We start from the raw sequence: 25,889 nt of genomic DNA on the forward strand, positions 1-25,889 counted from the left end.
GAACGCAGATCCACTGAGCTCTCAACACAGCATCATCAGAAGAAAAGTTGATAAAATAAATTTTGTATTGTTTGATACATATGCATACAGAACCGAAAGCACTGTATCGAACGGTTCAATATCGATATGAGTATCGTTGCACCTCTAATATATATATATGTACATGTTCCCTCAGAACAACTACAAGGTCAGATTCAGAAATGTTAAATATACAAGAATTTTTCCTTCAGTGTTGAATTTGACACCTAGTATTGAATTAGTTTTAGGATAAATTATGAAAAATGGACGCTCGGCAGTTAGTGAATCATCCTGTTGCGTTTATTATTTTCAAAATACCACAGTTTTTTGCCTTGGTTGTATCATTATTTGTTGTATGTTGTTGTATATTTTTTGTTTTGTTAGTTTTATCCACGACCTTAAAGGCCGGTCCGACAAAAATATTGTCGGACATTAAACCGGTCCGTGGCGCAAAAAAGGTTGGGCACCGCTGCTTCAACCAATAAGCACAACCGTGTTTATCTTCTTCTTCTGAAGTGCCCTAACAGCTCTGCACTGAAGAAGCAGCACTGCCCTGTCACTGATGGGTGTGAAGAGGGTAAAAGAACAGACCTGATGTTGTATTGTTCGCTGGAGGTTCAGTCTTGTGTAACTAGCACGTTGCTGTTCTTACTGCGCCATAATTACACAGGCCTCCTGCTACACAGCTTCAGCCTGGCTTCAGCCTTCAGGATCAAACTACAGCAGCCCCTCCCAGAGATAGTGCTTAGATGTTGATAGCTCTTTTATTGATGTTGTGAGTGTTTTAGCCATATTTATGGAGGAGAGTGCTTTTTTGGCATGGACTCCTGAGCGTCTCTCTTTCCTCCTCTACATGCATTTATATTTTCTCTTTTCCATTTATATCCCTCTAACATCCATCTTCCTCCATTTCCTTTATTTCTTTTCCTTCTATACCTCACTGTCTCATCTCGTTTGTGCTGTATGGGATTCCGCTCTGAAAGCGATCACAGTGGTCTCTTCCACATCGCTGTCTATATGCAGTTCACTTTGTGTTGTCCTCCTGTTTGTTGAATACTGAGCCACGCACACATATGTAAATCACAAAGCCTCTGACCTCACTCAGCCTGCTGGTTGATGTGTAAGCCATAGCTCCAGTTGGGGGAGTAGTTGTGGAGTAATTACAGGCGACCTCTAATCCCCTCACTGTATCCCAGCAGTCTCCTCTCCGTTGCACGCCACCTCCTTTGTTATTTTCTTCTATTCATCCTGCTCTCCCAACCTCCACACACAATGAGCCACAAATGGAAAAAAATACACATCTGCACAACTCCTGGACTTAACCAACTTAAGCAGCAGCATTAACCATGGCCTGTAAAACTCCCATGATGTTATCCATTCTACGTTGAAGCAAAGTGTCCAGGCAAAATGGTAAAACATACAGTTCCACATGTAGCTGCTTAAAGCTAGATACAAAAGTGAGGCAATCCCCTTAGACTCCTGTGTTAAAGGAGAAATAACCATGTTGACATCCTGGGTTTTAGCATGCTCAAAGTATACTTTGGCCTGCAGACTGGAGCAGCTAGGATTCAAACCTTCCAAGCACTAGATCAGCAGTCCCCAGCATTTTTTTGCACCACGGACCAGTTTATGGCTGACAACATTTGAACAGACCGGCCTCTCACATTCACACACTGGTGCAGGCAAACCATAGTTGTAGCCACAGCTGCCCTGGGGCAGACTGACAGAGGCGAGGCTGCCATATCGCGCCATCGGCACCTCCAGCACCAGTAGGCGGTAGGGTACAGTGTCTTGCCCAAGGACACAACGACCAGGACAGAGAGAGCTGGGGTCGAACCGGCGACAGATGCGATTCCCAATCCCCTGAACCACGGTTGCCCTAAACATGCAAAGTTGCTCCTCACTAGGGAAATATTGGGAACATCAAGTTCACAGGTGTGGTCAGCTGTTCGGGATGTAGCATGTTTGCAAACGTTGGCTCTGTTGCTTGGCGTGCTGTTTAAGTCAGCGTGCGGAGGTCGTTTATGTGCTGATCCCGTAGCCTGCTGTGTGTGTGGCCGCTCAGGATACACTCCCTTGGCTTCATTTGACCACAAACACAGACAGAGATGAAGGGAGAGCAATGTAGAGAGTCTGGTCAGCCCAAGCAGAATGCATTCTCATTAAACTTTAATGCTGCTGAGGTCTGGGAGCACTAACGGGGGCTACTCACTCAGGTCGCTCACTCTCAGCACACTCAGCCAGACACCGCGAGCCTCCACCTCCTCCCTTCCTCTGTGAGTCTGATAAGGCTGCACCTCCTTCTCTGCCACATTTTGTTCCCTGTGTCTCTGATGCTGTAGCTAATGATTAACCAGATATCAAGTGTGTGCAGCTGTATCAACACACAGACACGCGGCTGTTTCTCAAAGTGCACAAAAATTGTCAATTGAGGCAGAAACCTTTTTAGATTTACTCCTAAGCTAAGCAGTGTTTATTTAATCATTACTATTTATTAGCACGATAATGTTGTTAATATACCGATACCGTGTAAATGTCTCCGCTCTTCTCAAAAAGATTACCAGCAAGTTTTGAACCCTCACTGCTCTTATGAGGCCACATGAGCCTTTGTGACTGATGAGAAAAGCTTGGACTGATCAGGTGGGGAAAGAAAATCGAATCTAATCTTTTACAAGCCAAACTGGGAAAACCATTCCACAGATGCTGTGTTTTTTGGCCTAGTTCATAACTTAGTTGTCACATCATTTACATACACTCTATTATTGAGAGCAGAACAGAGTAAAGTCAAATACTGTTGATGCTGAGAGTACTCACAATTATGGAAACATGACTCCAACTTTAGGCTGACTTTGTTCTGCATCTGTTTAGATGAAACATTTGTTTTCAGCTTTTTGTGCTGAATCCATAGGCTGTACATAAAAGATGGACATAACTAAGAGATCTGAAAAGGAACGAAGACTTTATGGTCTTAATCACTAGGTTCAAGTTTTGCCTTAAGATTGAAAACTCACTACAGTGGGAGTGTGTAGTTTCCTCATCATGTGATTACAGATTTTAGTACATAAAGAAGAAAACAACAACAATTGATAACAGGATTTCACAAAGTAAAGGCTGATATCACAGTGGTAACATCCATCTTGTGCTTATGTAGTCTACATTATTTAAATTCATGACCACCTAGGTCACTGACTATACTATACTCGTAGAAAAAGCATCACTTTCACTTTGTTGTTAATTATCTGTTTGATTCCATATGTCTGATTCAGGGACACAGTGGGGGTGGAGCCTAAAGGTGCTTTTATGCCACCTGTCGAACGGCACGACAGTGGTTGACTCCATCAATTTTAAGATCAGTGTTTGCATTATACAGTCTTTAGTTTTAATTGTTTAACAAAATGCATGGACAGCATGGTGGCACGGTGCTTAGCACTGTTGCCTCACAGCGTGGGTTCTCTCCGGGTGCTCCAGCTTCCTCTCACAGTCCGAAGACATGCAGTTAGTGGGGATAAGTTAATTGGTGACTCTAAATTGCCCTTGTCTATGTGTCAGCCCTGTGACAGACTGGCGACCTGTCCAGGGTGTACCCTGCCTGTCGCCCTAAGACAGATGGATGTTTTTGGAAAAAAGAAATGTAAATATCTGCATACACAGAGGGTTTAAAACTGACACTCCTTCACATAGTTTCATGGGGGAACCAGCAGTTCAAATAACTCAGTATCACAAAAATTATGATTATTCTTGACTAATACAGATTTTAAAGTATAACCAATACAAGCGTTAAAAAGGTGGAAAAGAGGCTGTAACAAATCTGGCTGAAGTTCAGATTCCAACGTTTTTAACCCTTTTTACAACCAAACAACCTTCCCCAAACTTTAGTTGTTGTTGTTTTTAACCATAACCACATTATTTCTCCTGAAAGTAATAATCAGAGAATATCTGATAATGGCAAAAGAAAAAGAAAACAATGTGCACATGGCAGAAGTGAGCGTTAAACAAAAACTGTCACTGAATGTCATCGGGAGTTGTAAGAATCCGTCACTGTGTTTGGTGAGCATTGTTTCTGGTGACAGAAAGCTTTCAATTGAATGAATGCTGCAGAAAAGCCCGAGAAATAGTATGCAGAAAATGTGTGAACAGGCCCGTCCACATACATTCTCTGGCTTTCAAACCTAGATTCTGGCCCATATTTACTGCATTGGACACACACATGCATACACACAGGTGCACTACGCTCTTTTTTTTCTCTTGCAAATTAAATGAAAATTAAGTAAAAAGATGACGGACGGAAGCTCAGAACCATGCACACAAACACACGCCGGGCTTCTATTCCCTCCAGGTGTTGCAGACACACCCGACTGCCTCGAAGTTCTTTTAATTAAGAGCAAAGTGTGACGATCCAATCCAGGAAACTCAAACACACACAGAAGCACATGGACTCACACTTGCTCCAGCTGTCTGGAAAGCGAGCGAACGCTCGCTGCAAAGCAACAGGACAAACTGTACAGTAACGCAGGCGTGCTGTCTTTGTTAGAGTGTCCTTTCCTTCTGCAAGCCATCTGGGTTTGTGGCTGTTTGTGTTTCGCTTCTCGTTATAAGGACAGCGAGACATGCTGTCAGAACGTGTGCATCATGTGGAGGTGGGTGGGTGCCGATTTTGAGCGTACAATCTTGCATGAGTGCGAGTGTTTACCAGCGTAAAATAGGAAAAAATGGGCACACATGCTTCCCTGTGTGCATTCAAGTATCCGTGCTCACAGTTTGTCTGTGCGCCGGGACAAAGTGCAAACACTACACACTGTAATTAGTGCAATTTAACTTCAGGACAAAAATGAATCAGGTTAACAAGAAACAAAAAAGGTTCAGAGCATCAACAGCAGCCAGTGAACTGAATACTTAAATATTTCAGGAACCACTTCCAAGTGTATGCTATTTCCAGACCTGATCCATAATTCAGCATTAGCATTTTTCTCCCAGAAACCTTGAAACTCTTCAGTCTGATCTGAAAATGTTGCTTTTAATTTCAGCTGAAAGACAACAAGTTTTTTCCTTTACTCTGGAGACATTATTTGGTAAGGTGACATAATTGTAGCCGCTGCTGTCACGGCCCCGGGGTTTGTGTGGTTTTTGAATTCTTAGTTAACATATATTTGAGTTTTAGTTTCTGTCTGGCTCATATCATCATTTTGCTGTTTGAAGATTCGATTTTCTGTTTGGTGAACTTTTAGTTTCTTCTGTTGATTTCTTTAATATTCTAGTAGACTGGTTTTTTTTTTATTTCTTGTTATATTTGTCAAGTTTTTGTTTGTTGTTATTACGTTAAGTGTTCTCTGAGGATGAAATTCACTTTTGTGATGTTGTGTTTGGTTCACATCGTGATCATTTTAGCAGTAGATGTAGTGGTACAGTCTCCCCAGTGATTCCCTCTCTCTGCCTCTGTCTCATCCATGCGCTTGTATTCATGGTTATCTAAATGTGATTCTTGAATCTGTTGTTAGTTGTCTTTTGTTTATTTCCTATTTTACAATAAAAGCAGGGTTTCTTTCACAGGTTGAAACAGGGTTACTTCTTCCTTTTGTAATTGGCTCCCTTGCCCTGATTGCCTGTCTCATGTCCCTCGTGCTGGTCAGTCCCCATGCAAACTTCAGCGTAAACGCAGTTTCTTCTCTTCATTTTATTTTAATTGTCCTTTTCATTTTTTCAGCTTTTAAACACAGAAACAGCATCACATTGAGTTACGCCAGTCTACCGGATAAGTGGGTGGACAGCTAAGTCACAGAAAGTAAACGGCATTGGATCATAATATTTACCAGGAGCTTGTTTTTTCATATTTTAAAAGTTCTATAGTTGTAGTAACTCTGTGAGTGTCATGGTCCGTGGTCCTGTGTCTGTGGAATGCGTGATGCTCGGGTAGCCACACCCATCACCAGCACACCTGCTCTCCATCACGGTGACTACACAGAGATCTACTTAACCCGGCGCTGACGGATGCTCCACGCCAGTCCGTTAGTCACCCCACAGTGGTTTCTACTCGGCGTCTGCTACCTGCCTGTCCTCCGGCTCAACTGGATCTCGCGGTGCTCACCTGGCCCATTCGCCATTCCCACGGACTTCCTGCCCCCACAGACTGCCACACTTCCCTCCCGAGCTCCCACGGTCCCGTTCTATCGTAAGCCCCCTACTCTAACTCAGTCCAGATGTGTTTTCCCCACTTCCCGGCTCCCTAGTAATCCTCTCCCCTTTCTATTACAGCCTCCCACCGTCCCGATCCCGGCTTCCTCGTGTCATCGTTTCCCCGGGTTTTTAGTCTCTTGTTTTGCTCCCTAGTTTCCCCGGGTCGCCTTTCGTTGTTACAATAAAGTGTTTTTTCTGTTAGCGCGGAGTCTGCGCCTGGATCTTTTCGTGCCCGCGCACCACGGCCCATGACAGTGAGGTTTTTACGTGTAAATACTGGTTACCTGTAACAGATTGTTTACATACAGGAACTTATGCAGAAAGGGGAGTGGTCTATTTTGAAAGAACTACGACAGAGTCAGGCAGGACTTCTCTGGTCTCGACCTCTCACCCTGTAACATCACAATCTATCTCTCACTGTTTATGTAAATATTAAATAAGAGGAAAACAATCAGTTCAATAAAGTAGAAACCAGACTCCACACATTAGAACAGATGCTAGAACCAAAGACTCAGGCTGTTTTTGACCTTGTCTCCCAGCTGTAGCTGACCTCTTGGACAGCAGCAGCCACATCAGACGGCACACAGGGCGGAGGGCTCCGCTGCCCTCTCCATGCACCCTGCAGCCTTACAGCATTGGGGAGCTCTGGTAAAGGGAGATTAGCTGTGTGTGTGTGTGTGTGTGTGTGTGTGTGTGTGTGTGTGTGTGTGTGTGTGTGTGTGTGTGTGTGTGTGTGTGAGTGAGTGGGAAACTTCCCATTCTTTCAGTCTCGCCCTTTCCTTCTCTTCCACCACTCTAATCCTTAAAACCTCTAAATCCTCCCTCCTCTCCCTCCTTCTGTCCCCCAAGTCCTTATTTCTTCTGCTGCCCATCTGGTTTCAAGGAACAATCTGCACCTTGTGCAGATCAGAAAAAAGTTTAAAGTCCTGAAAACAAAACCAACACAGATGTGCATGCTCATTGATTCAATGGGTACGACTGCTGATGGTGCTTTTACTTCTTTCCCTTAAGATCAACATAAGCGGAGGCCTCCATTAACATCGCCTACCACCCCTGTGCTGTGCATCCACCCTGTCTACAAACTCTGCTCTGAGCACATCAATATTTTAAACATTATTTCTATATTTACGTTTTGGGAACCTCAAAGCTCCCAGGGGTGGATGGAACATTGAGCAGAAAAAAGATTTCCTGTTGTGCTTAGAATTATTTGTTCCTGAGATTATGGTCACTGCTGCATACTGCATTGATCCTTCCCCTTTTGCACGACGGCTCCCCTGTACCAACCTTCCTCTGGATTAGGAAGTCAATGGAGATTTAGCCAAGTCAATGGAGGGAGTTTCTGAAGTCTACAATGCATTAGAGGAGGACAAAGCGTTTGTTGTAGCTGTGAATTAGTGAAGGAAAACCCAGGTGCTGACTTCTCACCGTCTGTGAGCTCAGAAGCAGGTGATCTGGCTCTGCGATGTTTCTTTCATGCTGGAGGTTAAACTCGTGACAGATAAAGTCCCATATCAGTATAACCTTATCGCTGCCAGCTGCTTGACTCTCAGGCAGTGCTGGCCAGGTGGAATGGTCTTGATGTACTAAGGTACTGAATGTCCTTTTGGCTGTAGGCTCTCACTGGTGTTGGAAAACATCTCTGGACATGAATGCATGAGGAATAAACCCTACACGTTCAATAGACAGTGTAGAAGCACACAAATAAAAATTTATCAAGGTCTTAAATCCTTAAATTACAAAAAAGCAAAAAACTTTTCAATTTAGTGCCCTGTTGGGTAGCTACGTCTCCTTTATACTCACTGATTTCTGCTTCATTCACAGACAGCAACATGTTTTCATCCCCAGACATTACGTGCTGTCACTCTATCAGGTACTAGTCACATCCAAGTAGAAAAATGAAGCCAACACGGAAGTGCCAAAGCTGCACTTCCTCTCATGGCCACTTGAATCTGAGAGACAATTATTTTTTCAATAATTCATCTGTTTGGATACTGGAGTGTGAGGCTTTGCCACTTTCATTGGCAGGCGTCCAGACACAGGCATCTGCCAGGCGTCACCTCTGCTAACTAGAGTGAAATTGCAGTATTTTATTTCTCTGTTACTTTCTGTGCAATAGCACCTGTGCAGCTTGCTACGTTTGCTACCAAGTTACCAAGTTTGCTAGTGTTAGCTGAAAACTTGAAACTCCACCCTCTAATCCAAATATGGTCACTTCTAGCAACATTAGCATTTTCTGTAGCCAAAACACTAATATTGAAGCTGCAAAATATCCTGAAACCAATGGGTGATGTCGCTACACCGTTCCTCACCATTACACACAAAACCTCCTTGGATGGCAGTCTTGACACACTGGCTATAACTGCGGTGAACACTGAGAGACAACAGTCACATTATATAGAGCGACAGTGGCTGCATGAGGAGGCTGGAGTCAGAAGGCTGCAGTTTGCCTCCTGCTGGGAGCATTTTACTTTCATTTTCATTCTGATTAGTTTGCAGCTATGAGCGTAGAACTAAAGGCTCTTGGTTAGATGTAGAAACAGATTGTGATTTGATTTTAAAAAACGTCCCTAATCAAGTATACCTTCATGACCTGGAGCATCAGGCCACTGGACACCATTAGTGTTTTGATGAAACAGACGCGTCTGAGATCATGGAATTCATCATAGGCTGAACTGTCCTAAGGTTTGGTAGCACAAGCTATTTGCAGTATTTCTTTTTAATGTATACATGAGGATGACAAAAAATGGCATCATGTTTGAAGGGATATGGGTAACCTATAACCAGAGATGGGCAGTAACGCGTTACTTGTAACACATTACGGTAATCCGATTACTTTTTTAAAGTAACGAGTAAAGTAAGGGATTACTATTGCAAAAAAGGTCATTAGATTACCGTTACTTTCCCATAGGAACGCTGCGTTACTAAAACTGTGATTTTTTTGCGAGAATGTCTCATGACAGTGACCTAAGCAAGTGCGAAGTTAGTGACAACAGCTGTGTGCAGATCAACAATGGATCACATATCGAGTGCAGAGAGAGTATGAGCGTGCAGCGTTTAAAGCGTGGAAGTACTGACCTTACTTTGAGTTTGATTCCATAAAAAGTGACAAAAACATTAGTGTCCGCTGTGCGTGGGAAGAAAACTTCTTTTTACAGCGAAAAAAACCCCTAAACTTCCAAACAAGCACAGAGTAGCTACGACGTAATGGGAAACTCACAGAGAAACTCGCGGATTCTTCCACTGACCGCGGCACACCTGCACCAGGGTAAACCTCCGCCTACCCCACTCCTGCTTTACAGGTGAAAATAGAGCAACAGGACCGCTGAGTCTTTGACTTTATTTATTTTCTGCTGTGTTTTACTTGCATCTATTTGAAAGACTGAGTGTAAACACAAAAAATATTTTATTTTATGAGCTGGAATGTGCAGAAAATAGGTTTAAATGTTAAACTAATTTATTCAACTCAGAGAATGTTGCAGATAATTAAATTTTTGCTTAATGCATAAAGTTAAAAGATTAAAACTAATAAAACAAGTTTTAAAAAGAGACTTTTCCATTTGATTACATTTTGTATGATGATTATGTAGAAAAAGTAGAACTGGGCTGAAAGATCTATCACTTTATCACCTCTTCAGGTTGTAAATCGTGTTTTTAACAAGTAACTACGTAACTAAGTAACTAAGTAATTAATTATTTTTGAAAATAAGTAATCAGTAAAGTAACAGGATTACTTTTTTTGGGAAGTAATCAGTAATTAGTTACTGATTACTTTTTTCAAGTAACTTGACCAACACTGCCTATAACGAACTTTACCTTCCAGTAGTGCCATTATACGTTCAAAATGAGAAGATTCAAGTTGCCCAGTAATCCAGATGATAATTTTTAACCTTAGATTTTCGTCCTAACGCACTGACTGCTATTGAATTGGTTGCTTCAGATTGCAGATGAGCACAGTTGGGAAACATTTGCTGCATGCACATCTTGCTTGTTAACTCATAATTCAAAACATATTGTGACAAGAAAACTTTTTTTCCCTCTAAAACAAAAGTCCAATTCCAGTAACTCTGCACTGAAGTATGGACTTAATCCTGGATTCTCATTCAGCTGTGACTATCCTAAATCTCTTGACCCCATTTGTGTGAGCGTGCATGAAGATGGTCATCGCCTACTGTTCAGCTGGAAAGCTCAAACTTACACACTTGTGTGTCCCTTGTTTTTATTGTTGTCCTGCTTGTAAAACATATGCTTGTCTCTTCATTTTTCCTGATTTCTTCTGTTCTATATAATTCAGCTTCTGTTTCTATGTGTACAGCTCTTCCATTCAAGCATGATCAAACTACACTGCCATCAGTTTGCGTACCCCAGCAGGTATGCAAAAGATTGATTTACAGTTTAATTAAAGAGCTGAACAATTAAAGTTTATTTAAACAGGGACTTCAAAATACCTGGCCAAAGATCCCCAAGTGGCGAAACGTGCTTCTAGAAGGACTTTGACAACGAACCGCTGGGTTTAATGATGAAATGAAACCCGGTTTGAGTACGTTTCTGCTCAATAAAATATTAGTTCAGTCCTGTGTCTGGCTTCTATACTGTGCATAATAATCTTACACCATTTAGTGGTAAATATCAAAGAGTGCCTCAGTAGCTAATGCCTGCACATTTCTCTAAAATCACATTACTCCTTTGGCCATGGTGTTCTGGTCCGGTTAATGATTAGCCAGATGATGAAGCCATTATTGACTGAACCTGCTGCCTGTGCCTCATGGAACATTAAATACATCACTTCCTCTCAAGGGGCCCAACGCTGGCCCTCACTCTGTTTCCCTTCAGTGAGGAAATGAAAACAGTCATTAGAATCAGAGAAGGACAGAGAAGCTAAAAGATGCTGCAACAGCAGCCAGGAGCAGAATAAGGGTCCTCGCATGTTTCAGGAGCAAGTTATCACATACAGCCCTGACTCACAGTGTCTTAAAGATTGCTTGTGTTCAACCCCCGCCCCCCGGTGCATCAAACTGCAATGCTTTTGTAAAAGGCAGCTGGAGTACACCCAACCTTCTATAACGTCTCCCTATCATCTCATAGTGGGTTTGTTCAGTTTGAAGTGGTCCCCTTCTGTCATTTTCCCATAAAGCTTCTGTACAGCCAAGCATCCCCCAGACCAGCACTCTCTGTTCTTATTCTTCTCTCAGTTTTCTCTGACAGCCTGCTCGATTGACAAGCAGAGGGTTTACAAACGTCCAATATCATTATTATGTTGTTACAATTCTCTCTTTCCTAATCTGTATGTTATCTGGTTGTGGCCTGCTAAGAATGCCAACCACACCCCATCTTCTCTCCGCCGAGGGGAGCACAGTCTTACACGCCGCCTCACCACCGGCCCTCTGCTGGGCTTATGAAAGCGGCTTGGTTCGCTCCAGGCCTGTGAGCTAGTGAGCTATAATGTCATTGTTTCTGCTGTTATTGTAAAGGATATCACACACACACACACACACTGTCCGCAGAAACCTACAGCGATAAAGCTCACACTCCAGCCTGCACGCGTGCGTAAAAAGGGAAATCTGAGCGGCGCTGGATGTGTAAACCGAGGGATGGGGTGCAGTCCCCATTGATGAAAACGAGTGGGTGAGGGCTGGATAATGCTATGATTCATCCCCTCCTCCCCTACCTCTCTCCCCATCAGCACTGTCACACCCCACCCTCACCACAGCCCCTTTCTACACCTGTTTGACCCGGGCCGTCTCCACTCACTGTGACCGTAAATTGTTTTAAATGTATCGATTGTTTTCAGCAGCATCCGGTCTTCTAATGCAACCACGATTCTTTTCGGAAACACCTCCCGAGCCCTGGGTGCTGTTATATCGGTGGCTGCATGTTTGGGAACACATCAACACCTCCACAAGTGCAAAATGACGGAATCGCAGAGGCTGGTGGTTACTGGATGTGATGGTTATAATGGAGAGCTCGGCTACAAGAGCAGCTTTCTGTGCCTTAGAACTTCCACAGAGGAGGAAGAAAATGTTGCCCTTACTTTAGCATGGCTTGTTCTTTCTCCTCTTCCTCCTTTTGCCGAGCCATCACTGCCATGATTATCTTCCTTTCCTCCTCGGTGAGGTGGCTAAGGTCCGGCAGATCTGGCATGGACGGCGGCACGGTGGGTGGGCGAGGGCCGCCCTGGGGCCCCACCGAGGCGGACATCTTTTCGACCAGCACCACCCCACCACCACCTCCTCCTCCTTCTCCTCGGCGTGTCGTTTCGGCTGACAGGTTCCCCGGAGTGTTCCCGAGCCACACCTCACGACATGGTCGGCGGGCGTAGTGAACGCGGTAGCGGCAGCCGCAGCTCCGGCGAATAGTGCGCGCCGCTCATGGTTGGAGGCACCCTCGGCTGTGCTTTTGTTTGTCCTCTTTATGGGTGTTTCTGCCCCCACCACGCTCTCGTCGTCGTTCCCCCCCACCCCCCGCCTGCCCTCCTCTCCCCTCCACCGCCCGGATTCACACGGAGCCCATCTCCGTTTTTTCACGCCGGGAATTGAGTCGAGCTGAGGAGGGGGCCGTGGTTCTTCTTCGCTCGGCTGATCTGTGGAGCCTCCGCCGTCGTCGGACTGGAGCTGGATGTGGGGTTGGTATAGGCGGAGTCCGTGCTCTCTCTCTCTCTCTCTCTCTCTCTCTCTCTCTCTCAGTCAATGGGAATGCAGCCCACCGTCATCTCCCGTTTTTGCAGAGGCGCGCTTACTCATGTGAAAATGGGGTCCTTAACCATCCCAGGCGTCGCTCGGGCACGCGCATCTCAAACCCACACAAAGTTCAGGGAGCACAAAGCGTGTCGGTGTCTGACACTACCGGCTGCTTCCGGTCCCCTTTCAATGCTTTTGTATTTCGTCAACTCGAATAAATCACCGCCGGTTTAATGCACGATCACTTTCAGCACCACGGACAGCTGCTCAGTTCTCTGTGAGCAGTTTCCACACCTGAGCGACTCCACGTCGTGTTTATGCTGTATTTTTGAAATGCTCCAAACCACGAGAGCAGGTAACGAGCTTATTCTTCCGTATTCGGACCTGAGATTGCACCAAGCACAAGCGAGCACAAGCAGCTGCTGCACAAAACTTGATCTAACCATTCTTTGACGTCATTTGAATCGTGTGTCCTGATACAGACTTTAGACTGACCTCCGTACTTCACGCGCTTTACTTTAGGGCAATGGAAGCTGGGCAGGGGTCTCTGACATTTCCATTTAACCCACCTTTCCTCTAACATTATGTAGCTCATGGTTTTGTGTTATTCTTGAAAGAAAAGTGGTTTCTCTGGGTCATTTTAGCCTTAGACGCATCCATTTATTTCCCTTTTGTTTATTTCCCCCATCTTTGTTCGTTATATATAAGTAAATGTTGACTAACTGCCAGGCTGATTGGTGTTCAGTCGGTTTTAATATTGTAGTTTCTTTCGTTGCGTCCTTCCTTGTTAAAGGTGTGTGCTTAAAATAATTTAAAAAAATTAAACTCATCTAGTTATTTACTGAATGTACAGAAAAACTAAACAAACAAAATCCCACAAACATTTTGGACAACTTCATGTTCAAAATATCTGAGTGTTGTGTTAAAGAGATAATAACCAAAGTCAAACTAGGGTCAGATGAGGAATCAAACAAGAACCACATGTTTGTTTGTTTGTTTGTTTTGGTGCTGATGCCATACCAGCACAACCCCAAAGTCAGCTGCGTTATCTCCCAGAACTAAAAAAGAGATCTTATGCTTGTTATGCAAATGTGTTAACCACCACACTACGGCTAGATTATACCTTCATGTAACACCGCTTCATACCACAAGATGGTGCAGTGAGTCAGAATAACCTTTATTTAACCAGCCAAATCAATAAAATCAATAAAATCAATAAAAGCAATTAATATACAGCAGGACATATCCAAAAACAATTCAATAATCCCACTGTCAAAACACTGCCCCCTAGTGGGGAAAATTGTAGTTAAATTCTGCGAATTACAAATTAGGGGCTTGTCTGGGATTTGCTGTCTCACATCCACAAGGGTGAATTGCATCAGGCTACACAGAGCATGTTGGAAGTCACACACAGGAACAGCACAGAGGACGTGGCCAGTTTCCAAAATAAAACACTCTGTCCAGAACAAAAGATTAATTTTCATTTAGTTTTTAAATATTTTTTCATATTTTTTTGCTTTTCAGGATAGAAATTCTAATTGAATTCATTTCAGTTTTATATTAGTATTATAGTATCAGTTTTTATTAGTTATTTTGTTTTTATTATGATTACATGTGGAGTCTTTGACAAAAATGTGTATTTGATGTTATGGAACAAATACAGGACAGGTAATACAAGTTTATTATATTTAATATTTTCACCAAACAACTAAAGATTAAAACAGAACATGTTTTCCATGTTTTCCTTAAACGTTTTGTTTAATTTGACTGAGATTCATGTTTAGAAATATTATTTACAATAAATAAAACTTTTGCATTTTAATTTTCATAGTTGGACTAGTTTTAAATAACTTTTAAAAAGTGTTACCTTACTTTCCTAAATGACTTTTTTAATTGCAGCTCCACCTCTGTCCTGTGATATGTGTTTTACCAGATTTAACTAATAATGAATAAATACAAGATTATCAGAGTTTTGTGCCTCATTAAAAACTCTAACTTTACTATTTCCATAAAGTATGCTCATCATACTTCATTTTTGTGTCAGCCACTTCTGTGTTTAATTAGCCAGCTTGGTTTGCTCTGAGAATAATATTATTTTAAACGGTTCTTTACAGAGAGCGAAACACGACTGGACACCACATGACATTTATTGTAGTCTGGAGGGAAGTTTGGTCCAAAATAAGGCAGAAAATAATGAATATTTGGGTTTCTCAGTAATCTGTACAATATTTTTTGAATGAATACACAGATTTTTAGAAAGTCTTTCAGAAACATTTTTAGGTTTCGTGTCTCATTGTGTTTTTCACAATAAGAAAAACCTGTCGATTCCAGGTATTAAGTGTAAACTTCAGAGATCTGTTTGTATGATATCAGAGAGTGAGATGCTGGCAGCTTCTGTCCATTATTAATCTCACTGTCTGTCCTGCTCTTTCGCTTCCTGGCTCATTTTGCATTCAGGTCCGGGCTCCCAGGTTACATCGATCCGGAGCTGGCACCGGTTTCTCCCGGATGACGTAATGATGCTGGGTGACAGGCTGTGCCCGTCCAGCAGATGGCATTAAACTCTCGGCTTTTGTTTATGCTGCCGCCCGGCCTCCGTCACGTGACGTCACCGGAGCGGTGACTGTACCGCGGTGACGTCAGCTTTCCGTGGTGCAAGATTTTGTCATCATTTAGGTCGTGACTAGGGACCCCAGCCCTGAGTGGCACAGTCGTGCTACAGTCTGCTGCAGAGTGTGAAAGTCTGCAGGAGGAAGCAGAGCTTTAAGCGACCTTTACTGTTTTTATTTAACGAACTCTGACAATCACACAGGAGTAAATATAACATCATGCACACATAATCCGGAGTTTGTTTTTATCATATTGCAGCCTCATGTTACAGGAGATGAAACTACACCTCAAACTTTTCACTTAGGAAGCTTCTACCAGGAAGTGGAAAACTGGGCCCTCTGGGCGCCGAGTAGTGATGCCCTCTCGCCAAAAACATGCGCTAGATTAACCACACTGGATGAGAACATGTAGCACTTAGTACTAGTATTTTCATCTGACACGAAAATACTAGTACTAGTGCTATCCTTTGTACTCTGTAATATATGTTACTGTGCTAATGCAGATAAAGCTACTCAATAGAATATAAGTAGTTAACACCATCTCAAAGTGATCTACATTTAATACATATATCTTCCTATAGTGCATATTCATAATTTAAAAATACAAAAAAGGAATTAATGATAAAAGTAAGGTGCTTTAACTATATTTTGATGCTAAAACGTTTGCTTAAATGGAATTAGCCCACCCCACTCTTCATAACAGTCTCACATGACACATATAAGAGATGTACTGGTCTGTTCCCACTGAAAACTGTCATTCTACTTCTGTGTGTCTTCAAATATATCTTTGTGTCAGCCAATATTAATTTTAAATTAGTTTTTTTTTTTTTATTGAATCTAAAAATAGACATGACCCGAGTATGAAGCCTGTCCCAGCTGTCACTTGGTGAGGGCACAAACAAGCATCACCTCCACTTGTCAAAGACTTTGCAGAAACAGGAACAGACGATCTTTGTGAGCATACTGATATCTAGTGGACACTGACATACACTGCATGAGCAGAGAGGAGTGAATCACTTCGTAAGTCACTACATGATGTTTATGTCTGTGCAGGTTTTCATCAGTCGTGGTAACTGTAAGAGCTTGAAAATAAAAGGCAACTGGACTTTTTGTTTTAAGTCTGTGAAGCCGTTTCACCTCTCACACAAGTGGTTTCTCAAACTAACAGGTGAAGACCACAAAAAGACTTGCAGCAGTCAATCTTCAGACTGTCACCATGTTTCTGGTCACTTAAAGTGAGAGTAAGGAACTCTTCCTCAGCTCAGCGCTGATTTCAGGTTTATGGACAACAAAGCAAAGAAAAACATTAGAATTTAAAATATGTTTGTGTGTAATTACACATAGTCTGTATTAAGTGATTATTAATAATCGTATGATAAATATGATAAAGCTAAAGTAACATCAATCTCGTACGAATGTTAAATGTTAAGAGCTGATCCTGAATACTCACCATGTTTGCAGCACAGTGTAGCTCATTCGATGTATGCCATGGATAAGGGTAGGAGTGATTAATTTATTGTAAATCTGTAGACATATGTTTATATTTAATACTTACAGACAGGAATTGCCCACAAAACATAATTTTCATTTTAATTATGGTCTATAATTAAGAATACGTTGATGCATTTGTCTCCAAATAATCAAAGTGTGTGTGTGTGTGTGTGTGATAATTAATAACTACATCGCTTAGCCTGGCGTTGGTTACATGAAAGATATACCTGCTCTAAGAATACTATGTAAACAAAGAAAATATTGTCACCTGCTAGTTGTTTTTGTACAGTCCCTAAAAGTAGCACCAAAACTGCAGTGTGTCACATTAAGTTTAATTATGAGGCATGTGCATGTTCTTTTAAAAGGAAGGGCTGAAAGCTTTGTGCGCGTTTCTTGTGTTTAGGTTAGAAAATGACACGAAAAGGAAGGCAGATGTTTGTTCATTTGAGGAAATGAAAACAAGGACACAAAGAGCTCAGAGACACAAATGTTTATGGGAAGCGAGGTCTGCTCTCCTTCTGTGGAATAGCACAGCACAGTGGTCTAAGCATTTCAAGGATATTGGCTCCCTTATAAAAAGCATCATGTGACACCTTCAGCACTGTTAATGTAAGATTTGCTACATAAAATGCCATTTCCATTCATACAACATTGAAAATGTACCTTAATATTAAAATTGACTTTGCACAAACGCTTTTTCACTAATCTGCTTGACAGTGCCACCTAATGTATGAGTGAGGCACTGCAGGAGTAGACTCCGTGTCGCTGGTTTTTAGAAACTTTTTATTCCAATTTTAATAGCTTTGTTATTTTCTGAAACATTAAATCAGAATAAATATTTTCTGAGAAAAATAAAACCCAAATAGCAATCCCCAAAAAAAAAAAAAAAAAAAAGATTTAGGAGAGAAATATTTACAAATTCTCTTCCTGAATAGCTTTAGTAGACATCTGAGGACAGGAAGGGCACCTATTGGTTGTTTTTTTGGTACAGATCTGCTGAGAGTCTGTCTACTTGCTGATGACCTCTGTGTCTACATCTTCTGAGCGGGACACCACTTTCCCATCAACGATCTCCTCAATCACCACCTTTTTCCTCTGGGTTCTGACTGGTTTACCTGCGGAGCGAATAGGAACATAATTTAAACCTGTAGTATGTGTCATTTTACCAGGCAACAACACTGAAATAAATAAAAGCAGCAGTGACGTAAACTTACGTTCTTCTTTGACCTCGACGACCTTAACGGTTTTCCTGCATGAAAGCAAAAAAGTTAATTTTGGATTGCTACAAGTTTAAGGAAAAAAGTACTAAATGATGAACTTTTGGGTGCAGGAACTTTTAAAACTTTCCAAATGTGAGTCAGTGTCCACAAACTCCCACGTTAAAGTTTCCAGCTTTACAGCACAAATGAACATGTTTACAGCCTGGTATATAATAAAATAAGATAAAAAATAAAAGTCTTTACAGCCAATTTCCTCTTTTATGACATCTATATGGAGAGGGAATTTGTATAGCTCAGCTGGTTTGATGTTATTAAGGGTTAAAGTTTGCTTTATTTGGCCACAGAGTGCTGTATCCTCCTGCTTTCTGAGGATACTCGGGATACTGAACTGGACCTGCCTTTCCTGTTTGTGCTTTTGAAACATTTTAATGTTTTAAGGATGCTTGGCATTCCCAAAACTTTGGTTTGCTTTAATAAAACAAACTATAACACAAAATTATGTTGTTGGGTCTTTTTTTTAATGCCCACAGCTTTAAGATTATGACACATTCGTTTTACTCATGTTTCCTTCTTCTGGCAGGAAGCGTTTTTACCACCATTTCTTCATCCAACCCTTTAACCTTTGAAAGCTGACAAGGAGTAACTCTTGAACTGTGCGGTTTGTATTATATTTCAGGCCTGTTTACAGAACAAAATGAATGGGAGTGCATCAGAAGTTAGTGAGGGTGGTCTTCGCCTATGCAGCTAACATTGGAAAAACCCAGGAACTATTCTACTGGTCGCCAAACCGCGTCTTTACTGATTACAAAATTTTTATTCAATTTTTTTTGGATTAGCTGCAACTCCTGCTCCTCTCGTCAGCTTTGGCTGACTTTAAATGCATTGATGCCAGAGCACTAGCACATTAATACAGCCACTGGCACCAGTTTAAACCTCTGCTTTACTGCAAAAGTAGTTAGATTTACAGTGATAGATGTTTATTTATAAGTAACTTACTGTATATCCTCTCCATCCAGCAATCTTCTGTACTCTGCAATCTCCATCTCCAGCCTGGTCTTGATGTCGAGCAGCAGCTGGTACTCCATGGACTGCCTCTCGATGTCCACCCTCACCTCGCTGAGCTCCTTCTCCAAGCCATCCACCATAGCCTGGAGCCGGGTAAGCTGCAGGCTGTAGCGGGACTCTGTCTCTGACAGTTGACCCTCCAAGGCAGATTTCTTCATGGGAGAGTAAACACACGAGGATAAATGAGTGTGTGCCGAGTGCTAATTGCTTGTTTTGAAACTCGTATTTCCACTTGAGTCGCATAAGGCATAAAAAATGGTGACTGGCAGGTTGACTAACTGCGGTTTGTGGTGTGTTCAGGAAAATGCTGCAAATGTGTTGCTGCTATGTAGAGCCTTCCTTACCAGGCTGATCTGGGACTGTAGCTCGATCTGCAGGGCCTGCAGGGTCCTCTTGAGATCGTTGATCTCAGTCTTTGAGGACTGGAGGGTCTCTGTGCTGGAAGCCACCTGCTTGTTCAGCTCATCAAACTAAAAGGTATCAAAATGGACACAATAATGGTCACAAAGATATTCAAGCCATCGGGTGATCACATTTATTTTAGTGCAGTCATGAGATGATTCAGTTCAAAGTGCAGCCTCTTCTCCTCACCTTGACCTTATACCAGGCCTCCATCTCACGGCGGTTCTTTTCATTGATGCCCTCATACTGAGCTCTGATCTCATCCAAGACCTTGTTCAGGTCTTCCTGAGGCTTGGCGTCCACCTCCACATTCACAGAGCTGCCAGAAACCTGTCCACGCAGGGCTGCGAGCTCCTGAAACCATGACAACAGTAACAGGTAAGAGCATGAAATGCTAAGAGAGGAAAAAAACAGTTTGGGTCCTAAGGTGAAGAGCCAGTTAAAACCAGACTGCTACAGAAAGTACCAAAATTTATAAACACTGCATTCATGTAGCCTCACACTGATTCAGTTCATGACTCTGTGTGCTGCTGACTCGCTGTGTTTTCACTGTGTCCCACTGTTGTTCTGTGTGGCCAAAGCATTTTTCTTTGAATGTGTTTTTTTATGCAGGTGGACATTTATGAGACTTTTGTCATCTAAGCAGACCTGGACTGTCATGTGAAAAGTCTTATCTCTTTTTTTATCAGCCTGAGGCTCTGAAGTCACATTAAAATGATCTAAACAAATTCGGGATTAACGGCTGTTTGAGTAGGCAAATGATGTCAAATTGCTGGTGAACTGACTCATCAAAAACGACTTTCATGCTTTTGTTCTGCACTCTGTTTTCTCGACGTGCAGCCCTGAGACTTTCAAAGTGCATCACATGTCTGTTTTTTGTTCTGCCACTCTGATGTCAGTGACAGCAGGCCGCTCACCTCCTCGTGGTTCTTCTTCAGGTAGACCAGCTCCTCCTTCAAACCCTCCACCTGCATCTCCAGATCAGACCTGCTCATGGTGAGGTCATCCAGAACCCTTCGCAGCCCGGCGATGTCCGACTCCACCGACATGCGCACCGCCAGCTCATTCTCAAACCTGTTGGGGATAAAATATTGCTTATATTGCTGTAGCTGCTCGATTGATGTTAAAACAAAAACAAATACAGACGATGTAGCGTTGGCTCAAAAACCAGCTGGGCCAGTTAAACCACTTTTTCCTTTTGTTGTTGAAGGTTACGGGTCAGTGAAAATATCAAGAGAGAGCAAGAACGGGTGAAGTCATGTCTGAATAAATACCAGTCAGCTAATTATTTTCCCACCACACAGACATCGGCAAATGTTCCCACTCACTTGATTCTGAAGTCCTCTGCAGCCAGCCTGGCGTTATCAATCTGCAGCATCAGCCTGGCGTTGTCCTGTGTGGCCAAGCCGATCTAGGAAAAGTAAACAAAGCAGAAATAGCGTGAGTGGTTTCTAATCCGAATATAATACTACCACAAAGGCGTGTTAGTGACTCATTGTCCAGAATGTAGGCTGGCAAGGTTGGGTTATTACACAGAATAACTTTATTTATTCATTCCAGAGTAAATGCTTTAACAGGATCAAAGAACTATTTTGTTCATCAAGTGCGTCTGAGCATCACTCACGGCAGGGTTTCTACATCCTGTTGAGTAACAAAGTCCAGTTTGTCATTTCATGTAGTTTTTTAGATCTGATCCACATTCCACGGACAGACAACTGAATGATGCTGCTGGTGTGTCAGCATGCCATATGTTATTGATAATGTTGCAGAGTAGCCTTATCGTGTTTAAAAGAAGCAGGTGACTTCCTTTGAAAAAGAGGCGACATATGTCGAAACGTTAATTTGTGTTTGATTTTTATGTTTTTCTTCAAACAAATAACGGCATTTCCATCATCACCGAATGCAGAAAGGGTTAAAAAATACTAAGAAACGAGGGGAACTTAGTTCGACAACATTCAGAGCTTATCAACAGCAGATGTTGGAGATAAAGAAAAAAGTTTAAGGGTTGGAAAGAAGAGTTCAGCTTCATTTTTTGAAGTTTTGAAATTGTTTTCTTTACTTAAACATTTACTGAAGGGGAGAGCTCACCTTTTTGCGCAGGTCTGCGATGATTTTCTCATACTTGCTGTAGTCCCTGACAGTGGGGGTCTGCTTCTCGTACCACTCGCGGATTTGACGCTCCAGCTGCGCGTTGGAAGTCTCCAGAGAGCGCACCTTTTCCAGGTAGGAAGCCAGCCGGTCGTTGAGGTTCTGCATAGTCACCTTCTCGTTGCCTGATACGGAGAAGCTGCCGCTGTCACCTGAGAGCGTCTGTGACAAGTCAAAGCCGGAGCCGAGGCCGTTGGAGGCGTAAGACACCCGGACGTTTCTACCACCTGCCCCGCCATAGACGCTCATTGTACCCCGAGAGCTTCGCAGGCTGGGCGCGGAGGAGAGGGAAAGAGCGGATAATCCGTGGCGGATGGAGGTCATGATGAGTCGGTCTCTGTTCTCAGGTGCGGCGATCGCTAAGTCTCCACGAGTGGTACGCAAGAGGTGGTGCTGACGGAGCCCGGAGGAAGGTTTTATAGGGCAATGAGAGGAGGGAGCTGCCAAACAGGTATACTGCTCGTCACTGCAGGTGTGACCAGGCGTGTTGGGTCTTTTTGGTATTCGCTGTAACGGCCGCCACTGAATATTTTGTTCAAGAGGCGTGTTGGCCATTGTTCGTGCCGTTCGTCATTTTCAATTAAGCCTCTTAATCTGAGGAGGAAATGAAAGATGAATTTCTCTTTTGGTAGAAGTATGTGGGAATGATCTTCATAGAATAATTCGCTCATAACAAAGACCAAAAATAATATCCTTACAGAGATGAACGTGTCACCCTAATGTGTCTCACAGTTGGCATTTTGACCTGTTGACACAGGCTGAAGACAGGATGCCCAAAGTCAGGCGCAGGTCCACCTTCTATGGGTCGGGTGAAATGCAGACTCTTTCCCTTTAAAGGTGGTCTGTGGCTAACAGAGACCAGAGTTAGCGTCTGCTCACATCTGTCTATGCCACATCCGCGGTTTTTTCTATGGGCCGCATTCTGAATTTACTCAGGGTGACTCATGGTGATTCTGCTCGGACACATCTGAAACATTTGCCAGTACTGTATGGTAGTTAAGCCATAAATGCAAATGCAGCTAAGATTAGGCTCGAATGTATCGCCTGTACGGCTGTTAGTTAGTAACTGCTTCTTACAGTAGGTGTTACAGAGTGACAGACCTACAAACTAACCACAAGAATAAAAGGAGTCTCTCGAAATGATATATTTTATATATATTAATCTACAAAGTAACTGTATTCCATATGAGGCATAAGAAGTGGTAAAACCCAGGGATAAGAGGGTTACCTGACCAGACAAGCTTCATTCTCTGAACAGAGGCGGAGCCAAGGGGTGGCCATAGACTCTTAACCAGGGTGAAACCAGAAAACTTCTGATACAGTTCTCTTGGGAATGCATATGAATGGGGGCCTGTGGTAAGAGCGGGCGGACTGATCCAAACATAGATAGTATTAATGCAACGTTGCTACTGGCATCATATAGATGGGGATGGCATACTTCAGTTTCAGTTTTTCACTCCTTAGGTTCAGTATGTTGCTCCCCTTTCATCACAAAGTAGACGTGTCTGTGCAAACACAGCTCCTCTCATGCACATACGATTCTCCCCCTCGTTCTGTCATGTGACACCTTGTGCAAAGACACATGCGGGCTGCAGAGAGGAGCATCCTGCAGGAACATTTTACAGCTGTCAGTGAACACACAGCAAACTGCAATATGTGTGTAAGAAGGGAATTCTCTGCTGTTGCAAAACAGTTTGTACAAACGGATGAAAAACTGAAAAAGGCAACAACAAGCTGCAAAATAAAAAAAATAAAAAAAACGCTCAAAGAGACCCAGATCCCCGGCACAGACACCGAGGCTCCTGGTAGAGAAAACCCAGGTAGTTTATGGTGGTGAAAGTCATGTTTCAGTTATGACTCATGTGGGCTCAACAGCATTAGTAATTTTCAAAGTGTTTTTGGTCACGATAGCTGTTACTTCAGCTGACTGGTTACCAATAGAGTACATTCAAAGATTGAAATAATGTAATCATCTTTTGAAAAATGTTAAATTATTTTATTGGAAGTGAAAAAATGTAAATGCCTGGATATAATAACCGTTCTGTGTTAACTGTTAAGATGAATGTATTTATATAGCACAACAATGATGCATTCACCTCATTAAGTTTGTTGTATCACTACTGGTACTTGGTATCAGTGATACTGGGCCAGTATTTACACCTCTAGCCTACAGAGCTGAAGCTCAAGTTTCTACTACTTTTTATCACACTTTTAAAACACCTGGTTGGTGCAGTATAGATGTTTTAGTAGTAGTAAAGTGTCTTTATGTGAGTCTCAGGCATGTCACCACGCCACGAGCCATTTTGATGTCAGGAAACAAGCAGCAGTTACTGGATTGCATCATTTTCCCTCCCTACAACCAGCTGTTTCTTATGTACATGTGGAAGTCTCCAGTGTGCTGTATGTCTAACATGTAATTATCTCTTACAATAAAATGTGTCCTGTCATAAATCCTGGACCAACCAATCAACGTACAAAGGTTGTGTTTTATGGAGAAAAGAATCAGAATCAGAATTCAACTTTATTGTCATTGCACATATCAAAAGTACAAGGCAACAAAATGCAGTTCGCATCCATCCAGAAAGTGCTTTAGTAATAACATAGATATATAGATACAATACAAAATATGGGTCTATTATGGGTATGTTACAATGTACATGGAGGTATGTTATGAATATGCTATAACTATAAGTATGTACAGGCTGTAGTGAGTGTACAAGCTATGATCAGGATATAAATATGAAACTATACAAGTTATAAACAGTTGTAAAACTATAATTATTGTATAGTACAGAACGACTGTCTATATAACATTTACAGTAGTGCAGTTTATTCGGGCTGAGGCAGAGCAGCTCCCGTACCAGACTGTTATACAGTTGTTCAGGATGCTCTCGATGGTGCAGCGGTAGAAGTTCACCAGGATGTCTGAGGACAGGTGGTTCTTCCTCAGAGTCCTCAGGAAGAAGAGGCGCCTTCTTGACCAACTTGGAGCAGTTGGTTGTCCAGATGAGATCCTCGTGTTATTTTATTTAAATTCTGACATTTTTTATGCTGTACTTGCAAAAAAAGGGTGCTTTTTTCTGTGTGGAAGCAGATATAGATAAAGATTTTACAATTTAATTAATTAATTAATTAATTACACACTCCCCCTCCTGCACACACAGCTGAACTGCAGTTGTCTTCTGCACAGTGAGGTTACCATGAAGTGGAACGGCTCTCCTAGATCGGCTCTGGTGGCACTCTTTCTTTGGGGGCACCTTAAACGCACTCATAGAACTGGAGTTAGGTCTGGTACCTCCCCTTTTCTATCAAAAAACACTGACACGTCCAACAAACGCAGCCTGACGTCAGTGTTACCAAGAAATTAATTAATTAAATATGATACATCTTTGGTAGATGTAGCCAGTTCTGAAAAAGTCATTTTCTCTGGAGTGTTGTTCTCTCGGGCTGCTGCTGTTGCACAAGCTTTTGTAGGTGAGCACTTGGGTTGCGTTTGCTAAAAGTTGGATGAGCAGCTTTTTAGATTCATATGAGCGCTCATACAAACCAGAAGAGAAGAAACTTTTCCTACAATTTAGAAGATGAATCATGTGTTTGCAAAACTTCCTTCCTGAGTCCTTCATACTGGGTGACCGTTATTATAAGTGATCCATTTCAATGCCATGAAGGGAGTGCCTGCTTTGACTGACAGGTTGTTTCCATCTATAGTTGTTAGCTGTCTTCTTGGACTCACCTCAGCTAATTGGAGTCACTGAAGTGGAACAGTTGACTCTGTTTGTGCTGTTGGTGCATTTATGAACATTTAATTCAGTTAACTGACAAATGGTTGATGTGCTGTGTCATAATGGACTTCAAGAGGCACAGACAGGTCCACTCCACTCATCATCACAAATGTAGAACAGGGTGAATCTGTCTCCACCTTCAGATTTTTGGGCACCCACATCGCCGCTGATCTCACCTGGACCCACAACACCATCTCCCTGGTAAAGAAAGCCCAGCAGTGGCTGCACTTCCTCCGTGTGCAGAAGCTGCTGCTGGCCTTCTACCGCTCCTCAGTGGAGAGCATGCTCTCTTACTGTCTGGATGTTTGG

General features: G+C 42.5%; 2 protein-coding genes across 5 annotated transcripts in view; both read right to left on the reverse strand.

Moving 5' to 3' along the window:
* rims1b (regulating synaptic membrane exocytosis 1b) overlaps positions 1-12,804 on the reverse strand; it is an 80,215-nt gene extending 67,411 nt beyond the window's left edge. For all 4 annotated transcript variants that reach the window (XM_013914104.1, XM_013914107.1, XM_013914106.1 and 1 more), the window contains exon 1: positions 12,218-12,804. In XM_013914104.1, coding sequence (XP_013769558.1) covers positions 12,218-12,384 — 167 coding nt within the window. In that variant the 5' untranslated portion in view covers positions 12,385-12,804. The remainder of the gene's footprint in view (positions 1-12,217) is intronic.
* Positions 12,805-17,438: 4,634 nt separating this feature from the next.
* LOC106455904 (keratin, type I cytoskeletal 19-like) lies at positions 17,439-22,271 on the reverse strand. Its single transcript, XM_005746018.1, has 8 exons — positions 21,739-22,271; positions 20,979-21,061; positions 20,568-20,724; positions 19,840-20,004; positions 19,593-19,718; positions 19,180-19,400; positions 18,178-18,212; positions 17,439-18,078 (listed from the first exon to the last, which is right to left on the reverse strand). Exons 1-8 carry the CDS (start codon positions 22,120-22,122, stop codon positions 17,972-17,974), a joined length of 1,278 nt encoding a protein of 425 aa, XP_005746075.1. The 5' UTR covers positions 22,123-22,271; the 3' UTR covers positions 17,439-17,971.
* Positions 22,272-25,889: the final 3,618 nt, after the last annotated feature.

The sequence above is a fragment of the Pundamilia nyererei genome, unplaced genomic scaffold (assembly GCF_000239375.1).
Source record: "Pundamilia nyererei isolate P.nyererei 1_Seehausen unplaced genomic scaffold, PunNye1.0 scaffold00171, whole genome shotgun sequence".
Taxonomy (NCBI): Eukaryota; Metazoa; Chordata; class Actinopteri; order Cichliformes; family Cichlidae; genus Pundamilia; species Pundamilia nyererei.